General features: G+C 40.6%; 1 protein-coding gene across 1 annotated transcript in view; it reads right to left on the bottom strand.

The window, feature by feature from the left end:
• Positions 1-532: 532 nt before the first annotated feature.
• Positions 533-25,224, bottom strand: part of LOC105911715 (gamma-aminobutyric acid receptor subunit gamma-3-like) — a 49,373-nt gene continuing 24,681 nt past the window's right edge. Inside the window, exons 4-9 of the mRNA XM_012840544.2 lie at positions 23,036-23,256; positions 21,522-21,604; positions 11,470-11,607; positions 8,503-8,655; positions 4,809-5,038; positions 533-2,257 (exon numbers count right to left, since the gene is read on the bottom strand). Of these exons, the coding sequence (XP_012695998.1) occupies positions 1,979-2,257; positions 4,809-5,038; positions 8,503-8,655; positions 11,470-11,607; positions 21,522-21,604; positions 23,036-23,256 (1,104 nt within the window). The 3' untranslated portion in view covers positions 533-1,978. The remainder of the gene's footprint in view (positions 2,258-4,808; positions 5,039-8,502; positions 8,656-11,469; positions 11,608-21,521; positions 21,605-23,035; positions 23,257-25,224) is intronic.

Genomic DNA, 25,224 nt, shown 5'->3' with positions numbered 1-25,224 from the left:
TTTGGGCGGACATTGTGAATTCACCCCTGCTGGCAGTGAATTGTGTTTTTAGGTTTGCATTGCACTTTTCTCACACAAGAGCTTCTGGCGAGAACAGACATTGTTTGTGCGGAATAGGCATGTATTGGTTGGAATGTGTCTCATATAGATACACATATTTATGTGCCAAGTAACTCAAATGGTAGGATGTGTTACTGTTTGTAAACATTCACATGCAAGCACTGACATACTGTGTCTGTTTGTGTGTGTGGCTATATTTCCACCATCAGACTCACATGATGTACAGTATAAAACTCCCCTAACCTTAACATTCCCTAACCCGAGATACTAGGCAGGCAGCACCAAAAACATCCATTATTTCTGTGAGTTGACCAAATAGTTAGGACATTGTAGAGCTTCTTCAGTAGAAATTGGTGTTGTATTTCAGTCTAGTATTTTCAGGGCATGATTCTGAGACAAGTGTATACATTTCGTACATATTGTCAATAAAGAAATACACATTACTATATTCACATAATAAACAGACACTGGGTACTGGAGCAAGACTACAGTTTATTTACATGAGTGAATAGAAATTCAACAGCTCTTGCACAACATTCTCTAAAAACATACACCTCATACAGTTAAGTCCTCTTGTCTTCTGTAAAAAAAACAAGATAATCATTGTCTACTTATAAAACACCGGATTTATTATAAATACACTGAAATCTGACACTTATAAAGTGCAACATCATTTACTGATACTGTAAAAAGGTGAAAAAAATACCTCTGTTATAAACCTAAGTATATCTGTCATGATTGTAGACATGTAGAATTATTGTAAATAGACTACTGTAGGAAACCGTCTTATCTTATTTCTTATTTCCACTCTCAGTTCAAGAATAAAATATTTTAATTATTTTTACTACAACTTTAAACATAGCAATATATTATTTTTCTGACGGGGGACATCCGAAAGAAAAAGACACAAAAAAAAACATGTTTACTAGTCACGTAGTCACTTAGAATCATGTTTCCATAAATTGTTAGGCCTATTCTGTGGAAATAAAGAGTGTTTCAAGAATTTTTTTGTGAACTGCACAATCAAGTAAATGCTATGAGAACTGGATGACACACGTCAGTATAAAACAGTGTTCTTACAATAGATTGCACTGGGTGATCTAGACCAAACTGTTGTGAAATGATGAAGATCTTCAAACTAATAAAATATTCCTATGGACCTTTTTATATTTGCATATTACAATGAACACAACTCATCATTACTGCTGAAAAGTTACATAATTGTCCTTTAGTGCAGATAAGCAGAGATCAAACAATTATATTTCTGGATATAAAACGACACAGTGGGAAACGCATAAGAATATGATTGCAAAAACAGCGTTCATGATACAAGGAGCAGACACGTTCAGTGGGTCCCTTTTGCGCAGTAACAACTCACCACTCGTCCATCACCTCACTTCGCGCAGGACACTGGGCTCCATCGGACACACAAAAAAACCATAAGATGGCTGTTACACTTACCTCTGGAGTCCAGTTCTAGCTCCTGAAACGTAATATCAGCTCCTTGAAGAAGGCACTATGAATTTTGCTTAGATAAATGTGTGCTGAGTGAGACAGATGTTTGAGAGGTAAGCAGATCCTCCCTGACTAAGTGTCGACTGAGATGACGGATGTTGTGATGGGGGACATGTCAAGGGGCCAAACACCCTCTTTTCCTTCATGTATCAGATGAAGAAATCATTTTAACCTTTTTTTCAACAATCAGACATGACAGTATAGGTGAGGAGGTCTATACTGAAGGGTAAGAGCAAGGAATGAAATAAAAACAAACAAATAAATAAATAAGCACATAAATATCACTGTGAACAAATGAAAAACGACGACTAAAGGTTGTTAAAGCACTAATTAAGATTAAGCTGGGGGTGGTTTTCATCAGTCCTCAGTGGGATCACACAGTGGGGGGATCATTATCCAGTTGCTAAAGATAGAGGTAGCCCACCCAGTAGACGATATTGAACAGTATAAATGAGGTGGGGAAGAAGACCCGGGAGTAAGAGTCCAGCTCGTTGATGTCGATGTGGATGCGTCCCTTGCGCCAGCCCCCGTCCTTGCAGTCCTCGTAGCAGCAGAAGAAGCTCTTGCAGTCCTTACCGTCCAGGCACTCGTAGAGACAGGTGTCGTCATAGTCTTGCCAGTACATGGAGTTGTTGAGGGTGATGACGGTCGGTGAACAGTTTAGGCTGAGCGATGAGTAGGCCTGTGACAAGACATGTAATATTTAGCCATATCTGTCATACTTGAGAATTACGTTATGGGCCAGTTATGCACCTTTCTTTGTCTTAAGAACAGCACATATACAGTGGGGAAAATAAGTATTTGAACCCCTGCCGATTTCGCAAGTTTGGCCACTTGCAAAGAAATGTGTGATCTATAATTGTGATGGTAGGTGTATTTTAACAGTGAGAAGTAGAATATCAACAAACAAATCCAGAAAACTGCATTTTATAACATTTATGACTTTATTTGTATTTGATGCAGAAAATAAGTATTTGAACCCCAAGCAAACAGCAAGAATTCTGGCTCCCAATGACTAGTTATGTGCCAAAGAAGCACACAGATTAGTCCTCATTAGGCCTAACAAGGTACACCTGATCTCAACTGGTGACGTGTATAAAAGAAACCTGTCCAAAGAATCATACTTCACACCTTCAACCTCACCACCATGGGTAAGACCAAAGAGTTGACCAAGGAAGTCAGATATAAGATTGTAGACCTGCACAAGGCTGGAATGGGTTACAAAACCATCGGCAAGCAGCTTGGTGAGAAGCAGACAACTATTGGTGCGATTATTCGTAAATGGAAGCAACACCAAACAACTGTCCATCGCTCTAGGTCTGGGGCTCCATGCAAGATATCCCCTCGTGCGGTATCGGTGATCATCCGAAAGGTGCAGAATAACTCAGAACTACACAGGGAGAGCTTGTGAATGATCTCAAGGCAGCTGGGACCACAGTCACCAAGAAAACCATTGGCAACACACTACGCCGTAATGGTTTGAAGTACTGCAGAACTCACAAGGTCCCCCCGCTGTTTGGAGGGGGAAGAATGCTGAATATGACACCATCCCCACCGTCAAGCATGGAGGTGGAAACATTATGCTTTGGGGCTGTTTCTCTGCCAAGGGTACAGGACGACACCACTGCATCGAGGGGACTATGGATGGGGCCAAGTAATGTGGAATATTGGGCTTGAACCTCATTCCCTCATTCCCTCCCATTGAAAACGCAACCTTAAGGATTTGGAGAGGATCTGCAAAGAGGAGTGGACCAAAATCCCTCCTGAGATGTGTGTAAACCTGGTGACCATGACCAACTACAAGAAAAGTCTGACGTCTGTGTTTGCCAACAAGGGTTATTCCACCAAGTACTAAGTCATGTTTTGCTAGGGGTTCAAATACTTATTTTCTGCATCAAATGCAAATTAAGTCATAAATGTTATTTTTTGATATCAGAATCAGAATTCAGAATCAGAATAGTATTTATTGCCAAGTAGGTTTACACCTACCTGGAATTTGTTCTGATGTATAGGTGCATACAGTAAACATAAAAACATACAACACAGTAAGTATATTCTGTTTCTCACTGTTAAAATACACCTACTATTACAATTATAGATCACACATTTCTTTGCCAGTGGCCAAACTTGCGAAATCGGCAGGGGTTCAAATACTTATTTTCCCCACTGTACATAAGACAAATAAGTGGTTTTGTTTATGTTATTACATCTATATCTGTGTCATTACATTGTCATTACCAGACATTTTCATCTCAAAGAATGCACTTCTCTGTCATAAAGGTTGTTTTATCAGTGGTCGTCCTCTCTGAACCATTTATGGGTATTCTCTCTTCGAAGACTAATAGGGATGTTGAGAGGTGCTTCTCATTTTCCATGAAAGACTGAGTGGATCCTATATGGAAGCTTTTACAGTGGGTAGAAAAAGTTCTTTCTATGAGTGTTCCCTCCGGGGATTAAACCTATGACCTCTGCTATATGAGCTCGGCTATAGAGGCTTCCTGGATCCTCCTCCTGCCAGTCCATCAGCGAGAGTCGAGGTGCGCGAGAGAGAGAGAGAGAGAGAGCGAGAGAGAGAGAGAGAGAGAGAGAGAGAGAGAAAGAGAGAGAGAGGAGACGAGAGCCGAGTAGCGCTGTCATGCATTAAATCTTTGCGGCATGCAAAATCCCATCCGTAGCCCAGCGGGGAGCTGTCTACCACAGCCCGTGAACGATACCATCTGCCACGTGTTCTCTCATCCACTCAAAGTGATCCAAGAAGAAGTGTGTGTGTGTGTGTGTGTGTGTGTGTGTGTGGTGGGGGGATAGAATTTCACTTTTTGCTTTTCTGCAGCTGAGTATAGCGGGGAGGGTTCCTTTTGCCCTTACAGCCGTCATTCTCCCAAACCAACCGAGCAACCAACCAGCCTACCCAGTCGTGCCATTCCAAACATGCCCCGAAAACCCTGATGATGTCACACGTTCCCACACTTAGGATGAGGCTAATCTAAGATGAGCTAACATCTTCTATTATCTGGTGTTCTTCTCTCGAGAGTGCCAGATTTAAAAAAAAAAAAAAAAGTCTGAGTGAGTGTGTGTGTGTGTGTGTATGTGTGTGTGTGTGGGGGGGGTTGGAGGGTGAACTTTAAAATATTTAGCATATACATTTTTTAATGAATGCATCCTTGAAGAATCCAAACTCTTATCTGTGTGTGGTGGCTGACTGCATAAAGGGTACCATCCATTATAGAACTCACGCTTCTTTGTAGGTTGGGCTCTGTCGTCGGTTTCTCTGCCTTAGCTCTAAACTTTGGCTTCTGGGCGCGGTAGCAGTAGTAGTTCAGGAAGGCATACTCCATCAGTGAGGCAAACACAAACAGGAAGCAGACGGTCACAAAGAGGTCCATGGCCGTGACGTAGGAAACACGTGGAAGAGACGTCCTCGCCACTGTGCTGAGTGTTGTCATGGTCAGAACAGTGGTGATTCCTGTCAAAATGTAAAGGTAACGGTTAGAGCACTATTGCAGAAGTCATTTTAAAAGCCATTACATTGTATAGTGTGTCGGTTAGGGTTACAAGTGTATTATTATAGGGATGTTGCTGGAGTATACTTATATTGCATGATATTTGGGAATAGCCTCTTAGAGTTAGCCTTAGACTCTCTCAAAGACTTTCTGGGCAAAATCCCACATTTCCAAAGGGTGGGGATATGCCACTATAAGATTGCATGTTTACTCTGAGATCCGGCTTTGATTGACAATGCAGTTTTCTTCAAATGTCTTCCTCTGATTTTTCATTCATGGCCTCCTACTGGGTGACTGGAAGGTTACGATTTAAACAAGCCCACCCATCAACACAATCCCATCTTGGTACCATTTCTGTCAATCATGGAATATACCACAGCACACTTAGAAACAATTTGAGGCTCCGGAAGCTTTCAAAAAGTCTTTCAAAACAATTTAAGGCCTACTAAGCACCATGGAAGTCTAAAAATACCAAGGGAGGCAATACAATTAGTCATTATTCTAGTGCTTTGTATTGTGACAAATCTCATCTAAGCTGTCTCTTCAATAAAGTGTTTGGCTTTTTGAAGATTTCTCATCAAAGAGTTGTGTTCTGTGAACCCTTCTTATGTTTGTTTACGGTATTGATTTATTTAGTCAAAAATAGATAACCTCTAGCCCCAATTGCTCCACCATTTAAGAGAAAGAGAATTGTACACTTTGAAATGTGTTTCTGGTACCTAGGTGCACCTTGTTTATTTATGCTAGTTGTACGGTAGCACTTTGATCTCATTATCTGCATTACAGTTGTTGGTTGCTCAGTGACCCAGTTTGACTCATAATCTGGGTAAGGGTGTGCCAAATATGAACTCTCAAACGGTCATTCTTTACCAGTGGTCACTACCTAGGGCAAAGTGACTTATTTGAACTGTTCCTTCCTTCCTTCCTTTCTTCCTTCTCCCTTCCATTCATTTCTCCTTTCGTCTATTTTATTTAAGATTGGTTTTTAACTTACTTTAGTGTCACAGCAATCCACGAGCAACATTTATTAGTATATGCATAGATCAGTGTCATGAGGTTTTCACTTATATCATGGGTGTGTGGCTGGAGTCACGTTCTCACAGCTTCTGTTTGCCTAAAATAGATGAAGTGCTATTTAACAACACATCGATCAATGCCAGTATCGTCATATGGTCAATAACGTCAATATGAAAAATAATGTAATATAAATAATGTCATGGCTCCAGCTAAGTAACCACTGGGCCTCGAGATCTACCACAGGTTATTCGGATATTTTTCTGAAATCCCCTGATGTTTTCTTTTCTCCCCCTCAACCTCTGATGGCGGTTTCTGTCATGAAGATATATCATTTTGTGGAATGAAGTGGAAGAGAGAAAAAGACTGCTGGTGGGAGGAGAAGGGAGGGCGGTGATGAAAAATATTAAACAAAAGTTGCCAGGACAGCAGATATGGCCAGTCAATGATCTATAGGGTGTCAGTGTGGGTGAGGCAGAGGTGGGCAGACCCTGTGACATTTTATAACTCCAGCTAAACAACAGCAGCCCTGCTGGCAAAACCCCTGTGCATGATTTGGGGAGTGGGGGGTGGGGGGGGGGCTGCGTGTGAATAGAGAAATGTGCAAATCCTGACTTCCACCCACATGCGCACAATTTATCGAACATCTCATAGATGCCTCTCTGGAGACGGTCGAACAGGAAGATGTTTTCCAGGGGGTTGCCATGGAGACAAGCGGGACAAGTCTATTTCGAGCCGGGCGTTTCACACTCAGTTCCCCCAACCCTCTCTTTTTTCCTTCAGACTACTGGGCCGTAGTCATTACTCTCACCTGTTTGCCTGCCTTGGCCTGATACTTTTGACAGCACTCAGTCAGACCGAGTTTCTGACGTAAACAGTAAACTCCGGATGGTGGAGTCGAAGCAGACGCATAGGCTACATCGTGCAGAGAGAGCCGAACATGACGTCAAGTGGCTGATGGGATATGAGAGATGGACAGTAATGGAAGGCAAACATCATGACACTGCAGTGGACCATCTGGGTACAGCAGATGTATATAAGTGTGATGGATATAAGTGTGTTTATAAAGATGGTCTGATCAGTTTCTTTGACAAACTTTAGAACAACCTTGTGTGCTCGGTGAAAGTTATATGATGTGTGTGGACTACCTTGTGAATGAGCAATAAAGCAGTGAAATGGACCAGTTGATTAACACTCAATTTTACTTCATTACTTATACACTTGAGTGAACCCAATAATTCTCATCTTTAAGCACATTTTGCAATATCATTTGACAGAATAAGCACCAAGACGTTACACTCTTAACTTGTGACTTCTCTGAAAAGCAGAAAACTGCCATTTCCTCTATTATTTAGAAAGCTTTTTCTTATCTCGTGTTTTGCACTCGTTTAGTGTCCACAGAGGTCTGCATTGCTTTGTCCTATATTTGAGGCCATCAGACTTTTCTCAGAAAATAATGGTTTATCTTTTTTTTCCCCCTTCAGACAACAGAAGTTTGTTGACTGTTTTCAAAGGTGTCGAGTGTGTTGAAGGCGAGCTCTATTTGCACGCATAAATATACGTCTCGTCAAAAGATTTTAAAAAAAACAGAACCACACTTCTTAAAAAGTGTACAAATATGAGAACGGGGGGAGGGTGGTAAAATATGTGTTGTTGATGATGAGTAACACCTTGGTATTAAACATCTTCTTTGATGTGGCTCTTTGCAATGCAGGAATGTTGGGCTTCCTCAAATTCTGTATTTATTTAATACCCCTTTATTAGTATCTCTATATTCGTTTCACATCTTTATTACAAGCCAACGCCACATATGTTAAGGGGGAAGACAACTATATGAATTGAGACTTGGCCTTTACTTACCCATGCTGTCGATGCTTGTGTTGGTTTACATGGACAAAAAAGGGTTTGCATGCAATGTCGTGGAGAACTTGGTAGGGAAATAAATAATAAAAAAAAAATAAGAATTGACTGTAATCTTTCTGGCATGCTTGAAATAATTAAATAAATATAAAAATACATCATGAAATCAAAACATAAAGCCCAGGGCATAAACAAAACACTTATGAGTGTGAGAGTTTAAACAATGGATATACAATAAATAGACCCCAGACCACATCCATCCAAATGATAATTAACACTCTAACTTAACTCATTTACGGACAGCGGTTGTTCTGCTTTTAACGTCCATGGAACAGTCATCACGAAGGATCGCCTTAATCCCTTTTCCAAACTGATATCTTTGATATTTTTCAACTGTCATAATGAGTCTCACTAAATCCCACTCCTGCTGCAAGCCCACTTAATTGAACACTGGAGAAAACACTCTTTGAACATGTTACGCATGTGTGTGGCTTTTTTTTGTCCCTCGTCAAACTCAGGAGGAGACGTAAAAACAAAACGAGCGGTTCCTTACCCAGGGCTGTCCTAGCAGGAGCAGCGTCTTTATTGATCCAGAAAGACACCCAAGAGAGGACTACGGTTAGGATGCAGGGAATGTAGGTCTGGATGGTGAAGTAGCCCATGCGTCGACTCAGATCAAAGTAGACTGTCATCACCACATAATCGCCTGGACACAGCACGGGAAGAGCAGGACAGAGAAGGGAAGCGCTGAATTCTTCAATGACTCGAAAAGACAGGCACAAGGCCTGATTTATTAAGACAACAGACTTACAGGGGTATTTTTGAGGTATTTTTCAAGGCAATATGTTATGTCTTTTCAAATGCCAGCTGGTGAAATGATTAAATAACCAGCCTAATGTAATGCTAAACTTAGTTGAAGGACATACTGGTTGACTGGTGTTCATATTTCATTTTTTGTACTAGCATTGTAAAACAAATTCAATACACATTTCCCAAAGATGAATAATAACTAACTCCACAAGAAAGCCTCTCATTAAACATGGATAATAAAGAATTAAAGTGTCCTTTGCTGAACTGACTGTCATACTGAAGCATCTAAGATATTTTGGGGAACCCCTGAAATCACAGCAATACTGACTTAACCAGAAGAGATGCTGCTGAAATGAAGAGCAGAATTTCATGAAATTCATGTTTACGTGTAATCGTCATCTCATGTATGTAAACTGACAGATGAAGGCTATTTTAAATGGGTGACAAGTGGTCCAGATCTATGCTCTCAGTGTTCTACTTTTCTGGGGAACCAAATATCACTATTTCCGTCAGCATTCAGTGGTTTGTCAAGGCATGAGCGAATGTTGTTGAATAAGCACAAAGCTAGAACTTTAACCTAAATGTATCGACTCAAAACCTCAAATAAGGGTTCCCATATGTCACCAAGCTTCACAGAGCCCTATTATTTCCTCTTCCTCGCTGCTGTGATTGACAGTGTGCTTCTTCTATCACTCTTTAGTAATTCCATGTACAAACATACATTCCATGTCCAGTATAAAGCGGATTAAGGCCTAAGAACAAGCCAGACAACTTGAAATGAGAGTGCACTCTGTTCCTCCACACTGTACATACAGTACAAAGAGCTTCACTTACCATACAAAACTGTCATGATTACTATACACATGGTATGGAGAGAAACAAGATGAAACAATGCAGATGTACAGAATCTGTCTCATCAGAAGTCAGAGAAATGCAAAATAATTACGGATATTTTTAGATCCAGACATAATGATGATGCAGAAGAGCTCGCTGAAAGTCAGACTTCCTCCTTTCCTCCCTCCCTCCTTCCCTCCCCAAAATAATGTCTTGCACGCAAATCTAGGTCTGGCTCCTCAACATCCACTCTACACTAACACCACAGTGTAAAGCTGCCTTTGAACTTTAAGGTTCAGATGTGGATTAGGGGGTTTACGAGAGTGAGTGAGCAAGAGAGTTCAGAAAGTGAGCCATAACAAACACTCTGTCAATGTCGCATAGAGTATGCTACTTGAAAATAAGGTTAACACGGGCTAATTATACCTCTGGGTAGATTAATACATAATGCAATCGTGAGCACTTTAAAAACTTCATTAATTTTGGAAGGTGTTGTGAACACATTAAAATGTATTAGAGAAGTCCTTCAGAGACTGTGCTTATTGGAGGAGCAATTGAAATATTTCTCAAGAGACAAAGAAAGGGATGATTTTCTAGATTGGTGTGTTACCATGACCACTTTTAAATGATAATGTGTGTGTTTCATTTCAAATTCAATTTCTATGTTCTATTTGCATATATGCACTAAGGGATTTGAATATGTCACTTGTCCAACATTAATTACTTTTCAAAAAGGTTCATCATTTCTCTAAAATGCATTAACTGCACATTATAAAATACAAAATACAAAATACTAGAATGTCCATCAGTGACATCAAAAGTAGGAATAAGCCACGACTGATGCTTAAACATGCCAGTTACCATACTGTCTTATCATACTTTACTCTGCAACAAATAGTGGTGTATGCAGGTCAACATGACATGACATTATTGACATTTCAACTGAATCCAGATCATTGTGTATGCTAGGTTGGTGGATTAAGACATGACATTATTGACATTTCAACTGAATCCAGATCAGTTTGTATCCTAGGTTGGTGCATTAAGACATGACATTATTGACATTTCAACTGAATCCAGATCAGTTTGTATGCTAGGTTGGTGCAATTATTCAAATTCCATCCACCGGAATGAATATGCCAAACTCTCTACAGATGCTTCTGGAACAGGCTTTTTTGCCTGTGGTTGGCGGTAGCTGATTCGCTTAGCAATTAGCTGGCTGGAGGCTCGACTTGCTTTCCAGACAGCAGATGTACAACCTGCTGTCGCCTGGCTACAGTGGTGAGGGGCCTGAAGACCATTCACATCAAACTGATGGGAGTTCACAGGAAAGCGGGTTTTTCCGGAGTGGCTATGACAGTTGTTATTATTCTCACAGTTGTGTCCTATCATTTTGGGTTTGGTCGATGTGTCAAACAAATTGTCTTACAGACCCAAGGAGTTCTGACTGGTAGAGGTATATGTAAAGTAATTGGGACAGAATCATGAATGCCTTGCACTTAAGGATACTGACGTGACATTATAGATATACGAGTGAAGAGACATATTTATTATTAATTACTTAAATATTTATTTATTTTAACCTGTAATCATAAGTTAGTTTACTTATATGAGGATATTTTGACAGGAGTACAGAACATGTAACCCAGAAGTGTATTCTTGGACTCGGAAATGAAAATGAACAATAAAATAAGGAATTGTGTCATTTATGGCAAATTCTTACATTTATATTGATTGAACAAATAACTCTCAACTTGCTATAACAAATTTCAAACACAGGAACATAGAACACTACCAAACGTGAGTTTTCAATTGACATGACAGTATACTGATAAAGCTAGGATAATTAAAACCAGCAAACATGTATTAGATGTACCTGCTGTCGTCGTCATGATGTCGGATGTGTTCCTGAGGCCCGTGAAAGCAAACTGGTAGAGGCGCCAGTTCTTCTGGTCGGCGAGCTCAATCGGGTTCTTCTTCCATTTGTAAATCACCTCATCTTGAGGGTAACCGTCTGTAATTACAGAGACGGGTGATCCAGTGACCCCCCCAGCAACCAACTAATGAAAGATGACCCAGCGTCAAAAGCTCATGAGTTTAAGGAGAGCACCATTTATCATGCACTGCAGGGAAATTAATAAAAGGGGCCAATGAAAATAGAGATATAAATTACAATAAAAAATGTAATGAATGAAAAAAAAAAAAAAAACAATCACGGGTGCTCACACAGATGTTTTGTAACTGTCATCTGAAATCGTCCCCTAAAGCATCTCTTCATGTTGAAATGGTGTAATCCAAAATGTCAATTAATCATAACCAGCAGAGCTAAACGCTAGCTGATAGCTATGTGGCTAACTAGCATGCCGTTGACTTGTTCATCATTAAATAAGCTGTGATGTTTCATGTGTAATGTTTAATGTGGGAGCAGAGTGGCCTGACATGTCATGTTGAGAGGTTCATTACTCAGTCAAACCTATCTCTTGGGCCATGACTGCTAATAGGCTCAAGTGAAGTGTGACAAATCAGCCTGTGGTGCTCACACTGTACTTTGTTGTTAGCGACACTTACCCACTCACACACACACACACACACACACACACACACACACACACACACATACACACACACACACAGCTGATGATTTGGCAAATGACATACTAAGGTAACAGGGGGAGAGTCAATCAGTTCATCTCTGTCTATTCGAATAAACTAAGCGGCTGGCCTACATACAGTCTTTTTCTCACTCAGTCACTGCAACACTGCAAAGATAGAAACAAACACCCCACCCTCTCTTGATAACTGCACCTACAATACAAAACTTCAAGTCAGCCTCCAGTTGGTTTTAAACACAGTTATGCAATCGTCATTTGAATTCACTAATAGTTCTATGTCCACCGGCTGTCACGACTGCTGATTTATGTTGCGCTGTACGCAGTGGTTCCAGTTTTGTCTTGGAGCCCGACAGACACATGGCATATCTTTGATACTGTAGACACAGTAAAGACCAATTACATCTCTCTAACCTCCCACACACTTTCTATTATATCCACATATAAAGACTGGAGTCTCTCTTGCTCTCTCTCTGTCTCTCTGTCTCTCTCTCTTTCTGAGATTCTTAGTAATGGGTTGCCTGCTATCCTCAACTTGAAGTGGTCTGTGTCCTGCATGTTGCATGTTGCAGATATTTCTCCTCCTGCTCACCTTGACAGGCGCTATGGAAGGCACCTGACCTGCTGTTCTTTCCTGCACTCTCAGACAAAGCAGCAAGAAGAAGCCAACAATTCAGGTTTTTCTTTCCACTTTGCTTCTTTTTTTTGTCTGTGAGAAATCATTTTAAACGTGCCGTTTTGGTTGGTCAGATAGTGAAGGGATTAGATGCCTTTACCTGATATTGACCACCTAATATTGATTTCTTAGGTTGCTGATTTGTCGTACAGGTAGCCGGTATAGTGACGTCAGGCTGCAGTGTGCGGCTCCCTGGCTGTACACTCCATCAAGGCAGCTTTGGCTTCCCCATCACCATGTGGCTGAGGATAGCCCTGGGCTTCGCCTCGCAGTGATTGTGGACCTTTAGCCCCCATTTCTCTGCACCGCTGCTGGGGCTGCGTTCAGCTGGGATTTCTCCATAACACACAGGCAACCTCCCTCACAGCCTCCCCTCTGCCTGCACATCTCACAATAATGATCAGTCTCTCTCTCTCTCTCTCTCTCCCTCTCCTTCACTATCTCTCTCTCTCTCTCTGTCCTTTACTATCTCTCTCCCTCTCTCCTTCACTATCTCTCTCTCTCTCCTTCACTATCTGTCTCTCTCCCTCTCCTTCACTATCTCTCTCTCTCTTTCACTATCTCTCTCTCTCTTTCACTATCTCTCTCTCTCCTTCACTATCTCTCTCTTTCACTATCTGTCTGTCTTACTCTCTCTCTCTCTCTCCTTCACTATCTGTCTCTCTCCCTCTCCCTCACTATCTCTCTCTCTCTTTCACTATCTCTCTCTCTCTTTCACTATCTCTCTCTCTCCTTCACTATCTCTCTCTTTCACTATCTGTCTGTCTTACTCTCTCTCTCTCTCTCCTTCACTATCTCTCTCTTTCACTATCTCTCTCTCTCCTTCACTATCTCTCTCTCTCTCCTTCACTCTCTCTCTCCTTCACTATCTCTCTTCACTATCTCTCTCTCTCCTTTACTATCTGTCTGTCTTTCTTTCTCGCTCTCTCTCTTTCTCCTTCTCTATCTGTCTGTCTGTTTGTTCCTCTCTCTTCCTCCTCCTCTATCTGTCACTCTTTCACTCATTCTCTCCCCCCCTGTATCTCTGTCTCTGCTGTATCTGTCTCACTCTCTTTCTTTCTTTCCCTCCCTCCCCCCCAGTCTCCCTTCCTCCTACTCTCCCAATCCCTCCCCCTCTCACTACAGTGTAGTGGACATGTTCATGTTGAGCCACTGAGGCAGGCATTCCCTGGCATTGAGCTTCATTAGGTGCTAAATATGCATTGTGCCTTTGTGAGTATACTGTGGCATATTTTCTATGATGACTGACAAGTTAGGTTTTTTTGTCTCTCCCACATACCCCCTTCCTCTCTTTATCTCTCTCTCTCTCTCACTCTTTCACACACACACACTCACACACACACACACACACACACACACACACACACACACACACACACACACACACACACACACACATGCACACACACTCTACCCACTCTGCTTGGTGCTGTATGCTGCACTGTGACCACATACAGTAACTGACTTCTGCCATTGTACTCCCTGGGTGACGACTGTTTTCCTGTAGGTGTGTGTGTGTGTGTGTGTGTGTGTGTGTGTGTGTGTGTGTGTGTGTGTGTGTGTGTGTGTGTGTGTGTGTGCATCTACACTAGCGGCTTGCTCTCTGCATGTTTTAGCTGCAGGTGTGTGTTGGTGTGTGTGTGTGCGTATCGACAGTAGCGGCTTGTTCTCTGCTCTCTCTTAGCTGCAGGTGTGTGTGTGTGTCAGAGCGAGAGAGAGAGAGATTGTGTGGGTGGTTTTGTTTGTGTTCTCACCAGTAACTCTGGACTCAACACTCTGTCTGTTTAACAGCTGAACATTAATTTTCAGTAGTCATGAACACTTATGTGCAGGTATCAGTGCCAAAATATACGCTTTGCTAACAGTTTAAATGTCATAATTATGACACTGGGGTTGGGAAGTAATATGTTTGAAGAGTTTGTGATGCATAACAAGTGAGTATTTAGTAGTCGGTATCATGTTATGGCAGTTCATTTTCAAGTTCATTTTCATTTAATGCACAACAAGGTCTTGCCCTGTGCTTCTTGTTCTGCACTGTTTTGAAAAGAGTCACGGTTTATAATGATAGATAATTCATCTCAAGTGAGGGCAAAAGTCAAGCCATTGTCAACATTCCGTACACAATATGCTATGTGCTGTTGGAAAGAATAACGAAAGGTCATCATTTTTTATGAAAAAGGAATCTGAAATGTCTTTGTTTTCAGTTGTATTGCTTACAGTTTTTTCCAATCATTTTAGTTCTTGTACCTATACCATGTTCACATTCCCAAAACACTTGACACATCGAGCACACCAGTAGACCATGTGAACCAAACTGTGGATACTTGCCCCTATGCTTAGATACAAATGCTGGCAATGACACCTTCTTCCAAAATTCATGGATACCTGTTCCATTCAATGTTCACTACCAGCAAAACACTTTGGAACTACAGCATTTTTTGCCAATGTTTAGATACTCTGTTCAGAACAGTTAACTTTCAGTTCAAAACCTTACTTACAGTAATTTAGATCACTGTAGATGGAAAGATGCTTTGTTTAGACAGACAAATTAAATGATATGCTTGAATAAGAAAAAGTATTCTTAATTTAGCAGAAAGTTTATTTAGATTATTTAGTTTGTTTTGGCTTGCAGACTTCACACTATCTCTAATAGTAATAGAGTGTATAGAAGGCAAACATAGATGTAACTATTCCTGAAAAGTTGTTTCCACTATTACAGTACTGCTCTTTATGTAAGTCATAGGCTATCAGTGAAAGACAGTGATTGAAGAATGCAATTCTTCAATTTACAGTAAATACAGTAAATTTGCCACACTCAATTTTGACATCTATTGTGAGAGGCAAACCGACATATCAACACTGTCTTCAGATACTTGGCTTGGATTGACATATTTCCAAGATGCAATGCAGAGGAAAATGTTACCGTAAATGCGAAGTTCAAACATGTAAAAGTTTGACACCAAATGCAGAGGACAGAATGGATCAGCATTACTGTAGGGCTACATCAGACTTCTAGTGGTATTACAGTACTTTGGTAGACTGTATCTTGTGTTGATGTATGTAATTTACTGCATTGGAAATACTGCAGTAAATACGTAGCATATTCATGCCTTTTTGTTGTAATGTAGTAAGCCTATATAACACATGCAATTCTAGCATATGGCTGTAATGAAACATATTGCAGCATTTTAGAATTATTTGTTTACTGTCATATTACAAACTTTATTACTGTAGTCCAAAGAAGTGTTTGTCTGTGTGTGTTTTTTCTCCTTTTTTAATGCAACACTACAGTAATCTATGCTAAACTAGAGGACACAGCAACATTATAGATGCAATTAGCAATGCTTCAAGTTGTTAGTGTTTTTTAGGTCATTCTACTCTGAGAGGGAACATGTGTTAAAGTTACGGCAGAAGTGATTGTGGTGTGGTTGTTGTACTGCATTTTGCACCAAAAGTTAACTGATATGCAGAGGTGTGTGTCTGTAAAGCCCACTGTGTTAAGTGTTTGGGAAAAGTATCCATGGTATAGGTACAAGAACTAAAATGATTGGAAAAAACTGTAAGAAAAAGTATTCTTAATTTAGCAGAAAGTTTTTTTAGATTATTTAGTTTGTTTTGGCTTGCAGACTTCTCACTATCTCTAATAGTAATAGAGTCTATAGAAGGCAAACATAGATGTAACTGTTCCTGAAAAGTTGTTTCCACTATTACAGTACTGCTCTTTATGTAAGTCATAGGCTATCAGTGAAAGACAGTGATTGAAGAATGCAATTCTTCAATTTACAGTAATTACAGTAAATTTGCCACACTCAATTTTGACATCTATTGTGAGAGGCAAACCGACATATGAACACTGTCTTCAGATACTTGGCTTGGATTGACGTATTTCCAAGATGCAATGCAGAGAAGAATGTTACCGTAAATGCGAAGTTCAAACATGTAAAAGTTTGACACCAAATGCAGAGGACAGAATGGATCAGCATTACTGTAGGGCTACAGCAGATATCTAGTGGTATTACAGTACTTTGGTAGACTGTATCTTGTGTTGATGTATGTAATTTACTGCATTGGAAATACTGCAGTAAATATGCAGCATATTCATGCCTTTTTGTTGTAATGTAGTAAGCCTATATAGTGCAGTAACACATGCAATTCTAGCATATGGCTGTAATGAAACATATTGCAGCATTTTAAAAACTTTATTACTGTAGTCCAAAGAAGTGTTTGTCTGTGCGTGTTTTTTCTCTTTTTTTAATGCAACACTACAGTAATCTATGCTAAACTGGAGGACACAGCAACATTTTATAGCTGCAATTAGCAATGCTTCAAGTTGTTAGTGTTTTTTAGGTCATTCTACTCTGAGAGGGAACATGTGTTAAAGTTACGGCAGAATTGATTGTGGTGTGGTTGTTGTATTGCATTTTGCACCAAAAGTTAACTGATATGCAGAGGTGTGTGTCTGTAAAGGACACTGTGTTAAGTGTTTGGGAAAAGTATCCATGGTATAGGTACAAGAACTAAAATGATTGGAAAAAACTGTAATACTTCCCTACTCATATTACAGTAAGGTTTATGAAAGCTAAAATAGTATATATGACCAGATTATGAGCTTTACTGTAAATCAAACTTGAATTCAATTATAAAATCTTGTATTATTTCAAGGCCTTTGCCTAACAGATTGCATCTGCTTAGTTTTGCTAATCAGTCACTGTTGTGCCAATGCATGGCCATCTGTTTAATAATGAAATAATTATTTAATAAGATAATAATTATTTAAGATAAATAATGAAATAATTAATAAGGGCATTCATTTGTGCATCTTTGTCAATACTCTTACCAGTGGACACAATTCAAAAGTGACATTTTCACTTATTCAATTAATTAGCAAAACACAAACAAATGTGGTGGCAGATTTGTCCACAGGGAAAGGCTTACAAGCTCACTAGACTTTGGCATTCAGTCAACATGTATCAAATATATGCTCAGAAGGCAGGGATAAAACCTGTGGTTTTGAGATTTTTTTCTCTTTCTTTATTTGATTATTTGCTAAATCATTTCTTTATGTGTGCCCTTTCAGCATACATACAATTTTCTTTACTCTGTGTTCCCTGAAGGTCCTTCCTCCTTTGACTCAGTGGACTGATACTGTACAGCACATTTGAACGATTCGAGCATGCTGCTCATTGTCTGGTGTAATCTAATTTCATAGGTTTTATCCCATGAACAAAGAGAGGCGAATTTCATTTAATCAAAGGCAGGGTGAAATAAATAAATAAGTAAACATCTATCTCCATGGGAACGCAGGAGTGGTCCAATGCTAGATCACAGCGTGAATCAGTCATCCTTTGACAGCTTTGCAGTCTTACTGCAAGAATGGAACTATAACTGAGCGAATCAATCCTTTGATCTGAAAACGAAGCTATTTTGTTTAGCAACGTTTAAGCACAAAAGCAAGTTAAGTGCCACATATGTGTATATATCCGACATTTCGCTCTGTGCCCTTCAGCCAGACTCAGAGGTGTTTACCTTTTAATACTAGGTATGTTGAAGGCATCATCCCTTTTGCCAGATAAGAGGTGAGACAGGCCTTTTTACCCTAAAAGAGTGAAGACTCGGTGCCCTGAATCGATTAAAAGTTTGGTCGACCAAATAGGAGAGTTCTCTATTTACGAGTTCACATCATCATTTCTCCTTTCCATATCAAAAGAGGAAGAGCTGAATCAAGCTTATTTCACCTTGAACATTTGGGTATCAGACAGCTGAATAAATACATTCATTTTCTTCCCCTGGACTAGCTTTGGTGGATTTTATTAATGAGAAGACCTCATTTTTTGGACTGGCTGCATAAGTGCATATCAGCACTGAGTATGCAGATGATTTGGAAGACTGCTTATTCAAAAATGCACTTGAGATTGTGATTAGCATTTCAAGACCACTCCAAAAAAAAGAAAGGAAAAGAAAATCACTCTTTTTCCCACGCACTGCACCCTTCACAGGTTGGTGATTAACAATGTATTAGTAAAACAGAGTTCATTAATAGTTCGCGCCCCCTTTTGGTTCATGCCCAGGTTGGTATAGTGAATAGTATTGTTCCCTTCAAGCAGTCTACATGGGTTCAATTCCCAGTCAACGAAATTTGTTTTCGGACAAAATAACAGGCTCCACCTTTAATCAATTTATGTTGTCACAAAGATACTGACTGAACATATGGCCTACCCTGACCAAGCCATGTCTCCCAGTGCAAACCACCCATGTCTGATGGGAACATCAACACCCACAATCTTAAAGGTGTGTTGTGTAGGGTTAAGGGGGATCTACCATGTTTTTTAACTATGTTCTCACTGTGGCACTCTGAGATTCATGTGAATATAGAGTGTGTTATAAATTAAATTAATTATTATTATTTATTATTATCTATTAGGATGGAATACAGTATTCATAATTGTGTTTTTATTACGATTAGTTTACAATCACCTGTCACCTGTTTTCGTTAGCTTAGGGTTGTCTTCTACGGATGGCACCATGTGTTGCACCACCATGTTTCTACAGTAGCCCAGAACACTGTCTCTAGACAGGACCTTTCACATTTCTACGCTGAAGTGACAGCTTGAATTTGGTGGTGCTGGTTGGAAAACAAAGAAGAAGAGAGAAGAGGAATCAGTGGTTGCTTGTGCTGGCTACCCATTTTGTGTTGTGAGAGGTTTGAGAACCCATTTTTAGACAAATGGAGGTTCATGCTTATTATTTAGCACAAGAACAAGCAAAGGAACGTGATCTCAGTTGTAAAAGAAGCGAAAACATAAAGCAAAACAAAATCGGGACAAATGGAAAACATTGGATAGAAAACAAAAGATAAACATTGGTGTGGCCTTTCCCAGATGGAAATCACTGATGAGGGACCAATGTTTTCAGAGTGATACCGAAGTTGCCTGTTTTCTACTGGACAGGTTTGATTTACCAATCTAAAGGCAATTTTTTGTATGATAGCTTCAGCTACAATATAGCTACCAACACAAGTAACATTTTCCCCTGTGTTGAAAAATATCTAATTGCTACCAGGATGGTAATTTTACATTCATGCACCAAAATTGGAATTTATCTTTAATATCTGGACCCAAAAGACCCAAAAGACCCAGTGACGTAACAAAGATCAGCCCACAGCTGCTGAAAATTATTGCCAAGAAAAGTGTAATGTTAAACAAAAGATCTTTGGAGCTCGTGTCAGCCAGAATACAATTTCTGAATTTCTGTATAAAGTAACCTCATCACTTGACATATAATGGCTACTCGATGTGGTCATAGACGATGACAATGATCATTTTGGAAGTAGCTGCTGGCACCTGACAGACACGTATACCTTGGAAAGGGAGGGGTGAGGGGTATTTTGTTGACTGTAATCTGCAACCTCACCGCTTGATGCCACTAAATCCTAAACACTGCACCTTTAAATTAGACAAAGAGCCAAGACGTGTGAAACACTGTTTCCAGATCTGCTGCACTCCGCAATTATAGAAGCAGTGAAAACAGCCAAATAAAAACAGTAAGTCTTCCAAACATGATTCTACTTTAGCCACCCACAACATTGCATCAAAACTCCTTCAAAGAAAGAAAGCAAAGAGAAAAAAAACATTCAGTCAAAATGATGCTTTGTTACATCAGAAAAAGGAGAGAAACAACACAAGGTGGAAATCAGCCAAATATATTCACTTGGGGTCCACTTCACCAGCAGTAACCTTAAGCTAGATTGCAGGTCTTTCAAGAGCAACAAAAAGGCTGGTCCCAGAACAGCCAACATATTTTCTCTACAGCTGCAGAGGCTGTAAAACCAGTCAGGCTTCCTGCTTTGATATCAGTGGTACCACCCACAATCCTAGTTTACCGAATGAGTCTCTAAAAATAAATAGTCATTGCTGGAATTGGTACAAAGGACATAACATGGCAGGATGGTAGGTTATAACTGCAGCTAGTAAAGCAGGCTGTACAGTTGTGCAAAACAGAAGAAGTAGGCTAAGTGCCCTGGATTGCAGGCAATAAAAACGTTTATCATGAGGATACCTTACCAGCAGCCAGTCAAACAGAAAGTTAACTGTCTTAATTCAAACTGGACATAACTGAAAGCAATTCATCGCCTCATGGTCAGTCAGCAGATTACATTGTTTATTATTATGTATTCATATTCCAGTTGTGTTTGTAACCATCTCCACAGCTTAAAACCCTAAAGCAATGATTCCTGTTTCTCTTTGTGGTGGAGATATCAGATTCACTTCCCATAACTACACTCCCAGGCACCATTAAAGCACTGTGTTTTTTAGATTTCTCCTCCACTCCTATACCTGAGAGGCTTGTATGTTAACAATGGCCATGGCTGAGCTGTCTTCTGGGATACATTCAATAGCCCTGACAAATAACATGACTGAGACATATTTGAAAACCAGACACGTGGAACATTACCACAGACCCAACTCCTGGAAAATAAAGCAAAATATAAAGATTTTTTTTTTTTTTTGCTACTAAACTCAGTCAAAAGTGCACAATAGGCTACCGCACTGATCCACTTTCAGGTTCACCACCTGCAATCCCCACATTAAGTCCCTGCTGTTAAAAAAGAAACTGCTCTCGGATCCGTTTCGCTTGGCTACTCACAGCTGGAGAAGCTGAGGGGGCAGGAGTGCTCGTCCATGGGGAAGTTGTGCAGCTGCAGCTGGCATTCCGCATTGATGGTCATCCTGCAGAACAGAGAGTGAAAGAGTCTTGAGTTAAAGTCGGTGCCGCGGCACACTGTTTGGTGTGGTGAGCTCTGCCTCGGGGTATACAGATTAAAAGCCCCCCCAGCTCAAGGGGCCTTGCCTTGCCCTGCCTTTGCTTTCCCTCGCCACAGCTAATTAGCAGCAAAGCGAAGGGCTCTGGCCAGAATTACATCCGCTTAGAACAGGGTGTGTGCTATCGATCAGCACAGCGACTGTTGCTAATCCCTAGCAACCAGGCTTACCTTTTTGTTGGAGACATAGCAGGTGAGTCTGCTTTGGCAACATTGTTATGCTTTGCTGTTGTTTTGTAGCTGGTGCTCTTTTCTCATATTTGAAGTCTATTTTACAGAGACTACATAAGTGAGGCTCCTTTCATTTTAGGGCTAAATAATTAAACAATTATATAAAACCGTTTTAAAGGGTAGGCACCAGCCGAATTAGCCTCTACCTTGAGATGCAGGAGTTTTGAGTTTTGAGTCACTTATGAGAAATGACTTATCACAATGTAAACGGTCTCAGCACTGGGTATCAGAAGGAGGACTCTGGGTGGTGAAATGGTGCCGGCCCGGCTACAGCAGGTCAGTCGGTTCCATGTCAAGCAGTGTCCTGCAAATTGGTTAAACTCCCTCAGCCACAGGAAACAGCTTGGGGACCAGCCCTCTCAGTCCCTCAAAGTATATAGGTCGGCCCATGCTCCCCGTGCCCCAGAATCAGTCAAAAATGTGCCCCAGTTCCCCTCCACCGCAACCACCTCTTCTTCCTCATCTTCCTCCAACTCGTTCCATCGTTTCCTCTGAGTCCTGAGAAAATGTCAGTCGTGTTTGCCGTGGCTTAGCTCGGATACGGCGGGATGAATGGAGATTGAAGCTGACATGTCTGCATGCCCGCAACCCTGGTTCATTGTAGCTTTGCATTTGTGCTGAAACCCGCCTCAGAAATGAGCAGTGGCTCACCCGGTCACTGGGATTTGCCTGCTTGCATTCATAACAAATTAGGCTTTTACGCCTTGTACCGGGGAAGAAGTGCAGACATCACTTTAACACAGTGGGGACCTGGCCCGAACCGACTCTTCTTACTTGCTTTTCATTTGTGCCAATAGGTCTGTATCACTGTGAGATTTCAGCACAGTCTATGACTATTCTATATTGTACTCTTTTATTTTTTTTGTGATGTATATCAAGAGAAAGGTTCATACATTTAATAGAGACTCATTTCATAAACAGTAGAGGCACAAGCTGCTGCTTTTGGTAGTTATTACCACTGGGAACCATCCCCATAGACACAGTAAAGATTTTTAAAGAAGCTCTTTTATGAAGCCAGCTCTCCAAAACCAATGAAAATACAAAACCAGATACGGTCAAGGGGCTGCTGTCAGCTATCTTGTTCAGGAAATGACCCAGTTATATTTACCTCAAAGTATACAGTATCCTTCCCTCATTTGAAATCCGCAGGAGTTGATTCGGAGTGGTGACATAGTGAGCTTCAGCGCGTTTGGAGTTGCGGAAGATGGTGTCCGGTATCCATATGAGTCCAACCATGTTGCTGGTGAGGGTCAACAGTTTTATACTGCTGTTGTACCTCAAGCGTGTGTCTGTCCATGCCTGAGCGAATATAATGTCAATTTGGTACTCCTGTAACCAAAGACAAAGCATTTCATGTGGTTACACACCTTTTAGGCACCACTAGAAAAACATACATGGGCATTCAGGAATACATATTACCATTAGAATCAGACAACCGAGAGAATCTTTTTTAATAACAGTTGGCCTTTTGAATTACTGTACCATGCAGCCTTATATTCATCTGCAGGAGCTTTCCATGACTAAGCCCTGCTAGCTAAACCACAAGAGCATTTAATAAAACTATAATAAAAAATAAACCGTACAGTTGCTACAAGGGGACAGAGACAAAAAAGAAAGAAATAAATGCACAGAGAATCCCTCATCCTCTACTATTTAGGGTTGAATGCTGCACGTCTGTAACTCTTACTTTACCCCTTAAAACGGGCATGTTACAATTATCACGGAGATGTTAGTGCTTGAAGTAGTGAAGTACATGGGGTGTATGCGAGGTGTATGTTGCATATATGTTAAAATGAAAGTAATCACTTGCCAAGTTATTGCAACCTGGTTTCCCCCTATACCTCGAACCCTTTCTAAGAAAGAAGGCACCTTTGTATCAACAAAGGAGCCTTGGTGTGCAAGTAATATATATAATTATAATAATAATTCATTTTATTTGTAACGCACTCTTCATTCAGAAGAATCTCAGAGTGCCAACATGTACAACGTGGATACATAAAGTAGCATACAACAAGTGCTAAGAACCTTGAAAACATATTCGAAAGAAAAAACATCCAGCTCTTCTGTCCTCAGGTTTGACTGCAGCCTGACCTTTTCCGAACTCTCCTGGCTAACATGTGACAGAGAAGTGCATCATACGACTCCAATTAGAGACCAGATGCCCACAAGAGTGCTCACTTAGTAGCCCTGACCTTTAGCGGTAGACACGAGAGTGAATCACGGAGCTGCAGAGTGCATTATTGCACCGCAAGTCCAACTGCAATCAAGGAAGACAGGGCTCTCATAAATACGTTGATTAAAAGGTCAAACGTTTGGGACAAATGCTGCAACATTTTTCCGTTTGGCAGGAAAAAAGGACAGAGAAGACTCAAAGGGTAGCTATAACATAAATGATTAACTGATATGTTATTTATTCTATTTAATTGAAGCATTTAAGTCCACTTACTGTAAATAACTAAAACTTTGCGTTTTGGCAGGAAAAAAGGACAGAACATAAATGATTAACTGTTATTTGATTTAAATATTTAAATCCAGTTGCTGTAAACATCTCCATAAATGCATGTCGGATCGCTAACAAAAGTGACTCTATGGGCAGAACATCTTAGTTCTGGTGTCAAAGAGACTTTTCATCTGGTGTTATCCAATAGCAGTGGCCAGTCTTGGGACAGAGTTAAACCGTATGCCGGAAACTACTTTCAATTACAGATCAGCTCTTTGAGGCAACCAGCAGAGACACGAGAGAAAGCTGTCTGAGTCACAAAGCAGTGCACACTCCATGAGAGTCTATTCCCAGTTTATCCTCAGTGGGTTACAGCCATCTACCAGCCCTACACAGCATGCAGTTCAGGGTGGTTTAGCATAGTTCCAACAAACCAATTATTATTATTATTACTTTAAAGGTATTTTGCCAATGGATGTGCTAACTGAAATGATGTGAAGCCTGAATAAACACTCTTATCTGGACATTGCCAAGGCCATTGAGTATTTAATGATTGGTATTTAGGTCTGGGAGTGTTTTTTTACTGCGTGATTCAGAGGTCATTTAGGGCTCAGGTAGTTCTCACAGTCTCACTCGCTCTAACATTCTCTTGAGCTGCCCCACCCTCCTTCCTTTCCCCCCCTCCAGTGTACCCTTTGACAATGAGCACGGGCAGTGCTCAAGGTTAATCAACCAAGTCTGTCTGTGTGTGTGTGTGTGTGTGTGTGTGTGTGTGTGTGTGTGTGTGTGTGTGTGTGTGTGCGTGTGTGTGCGTGTGCGTGTGAGTGTGTGTGTGTGTGTGTGTGTGTGTGTGTGTG

This window comes from Clupea harengus, chromosome 21 (assembly GCF_900700415.2).
Source record: "Clupea harengus chromosome 21, Ch_v2.0.2, whole genome shotgun sequence".
NCBI classification, from domain to species: Eukaryota; Metazoa; Chordata; class Actinopteri; order Clupeiformes; family Clupeidae; genus Clupea; species Clupea harengus.
Note: the sequence above shows the minus strand (reverse complement) of the source record. Positions and strands in the feature narration are given on the sequence as shown.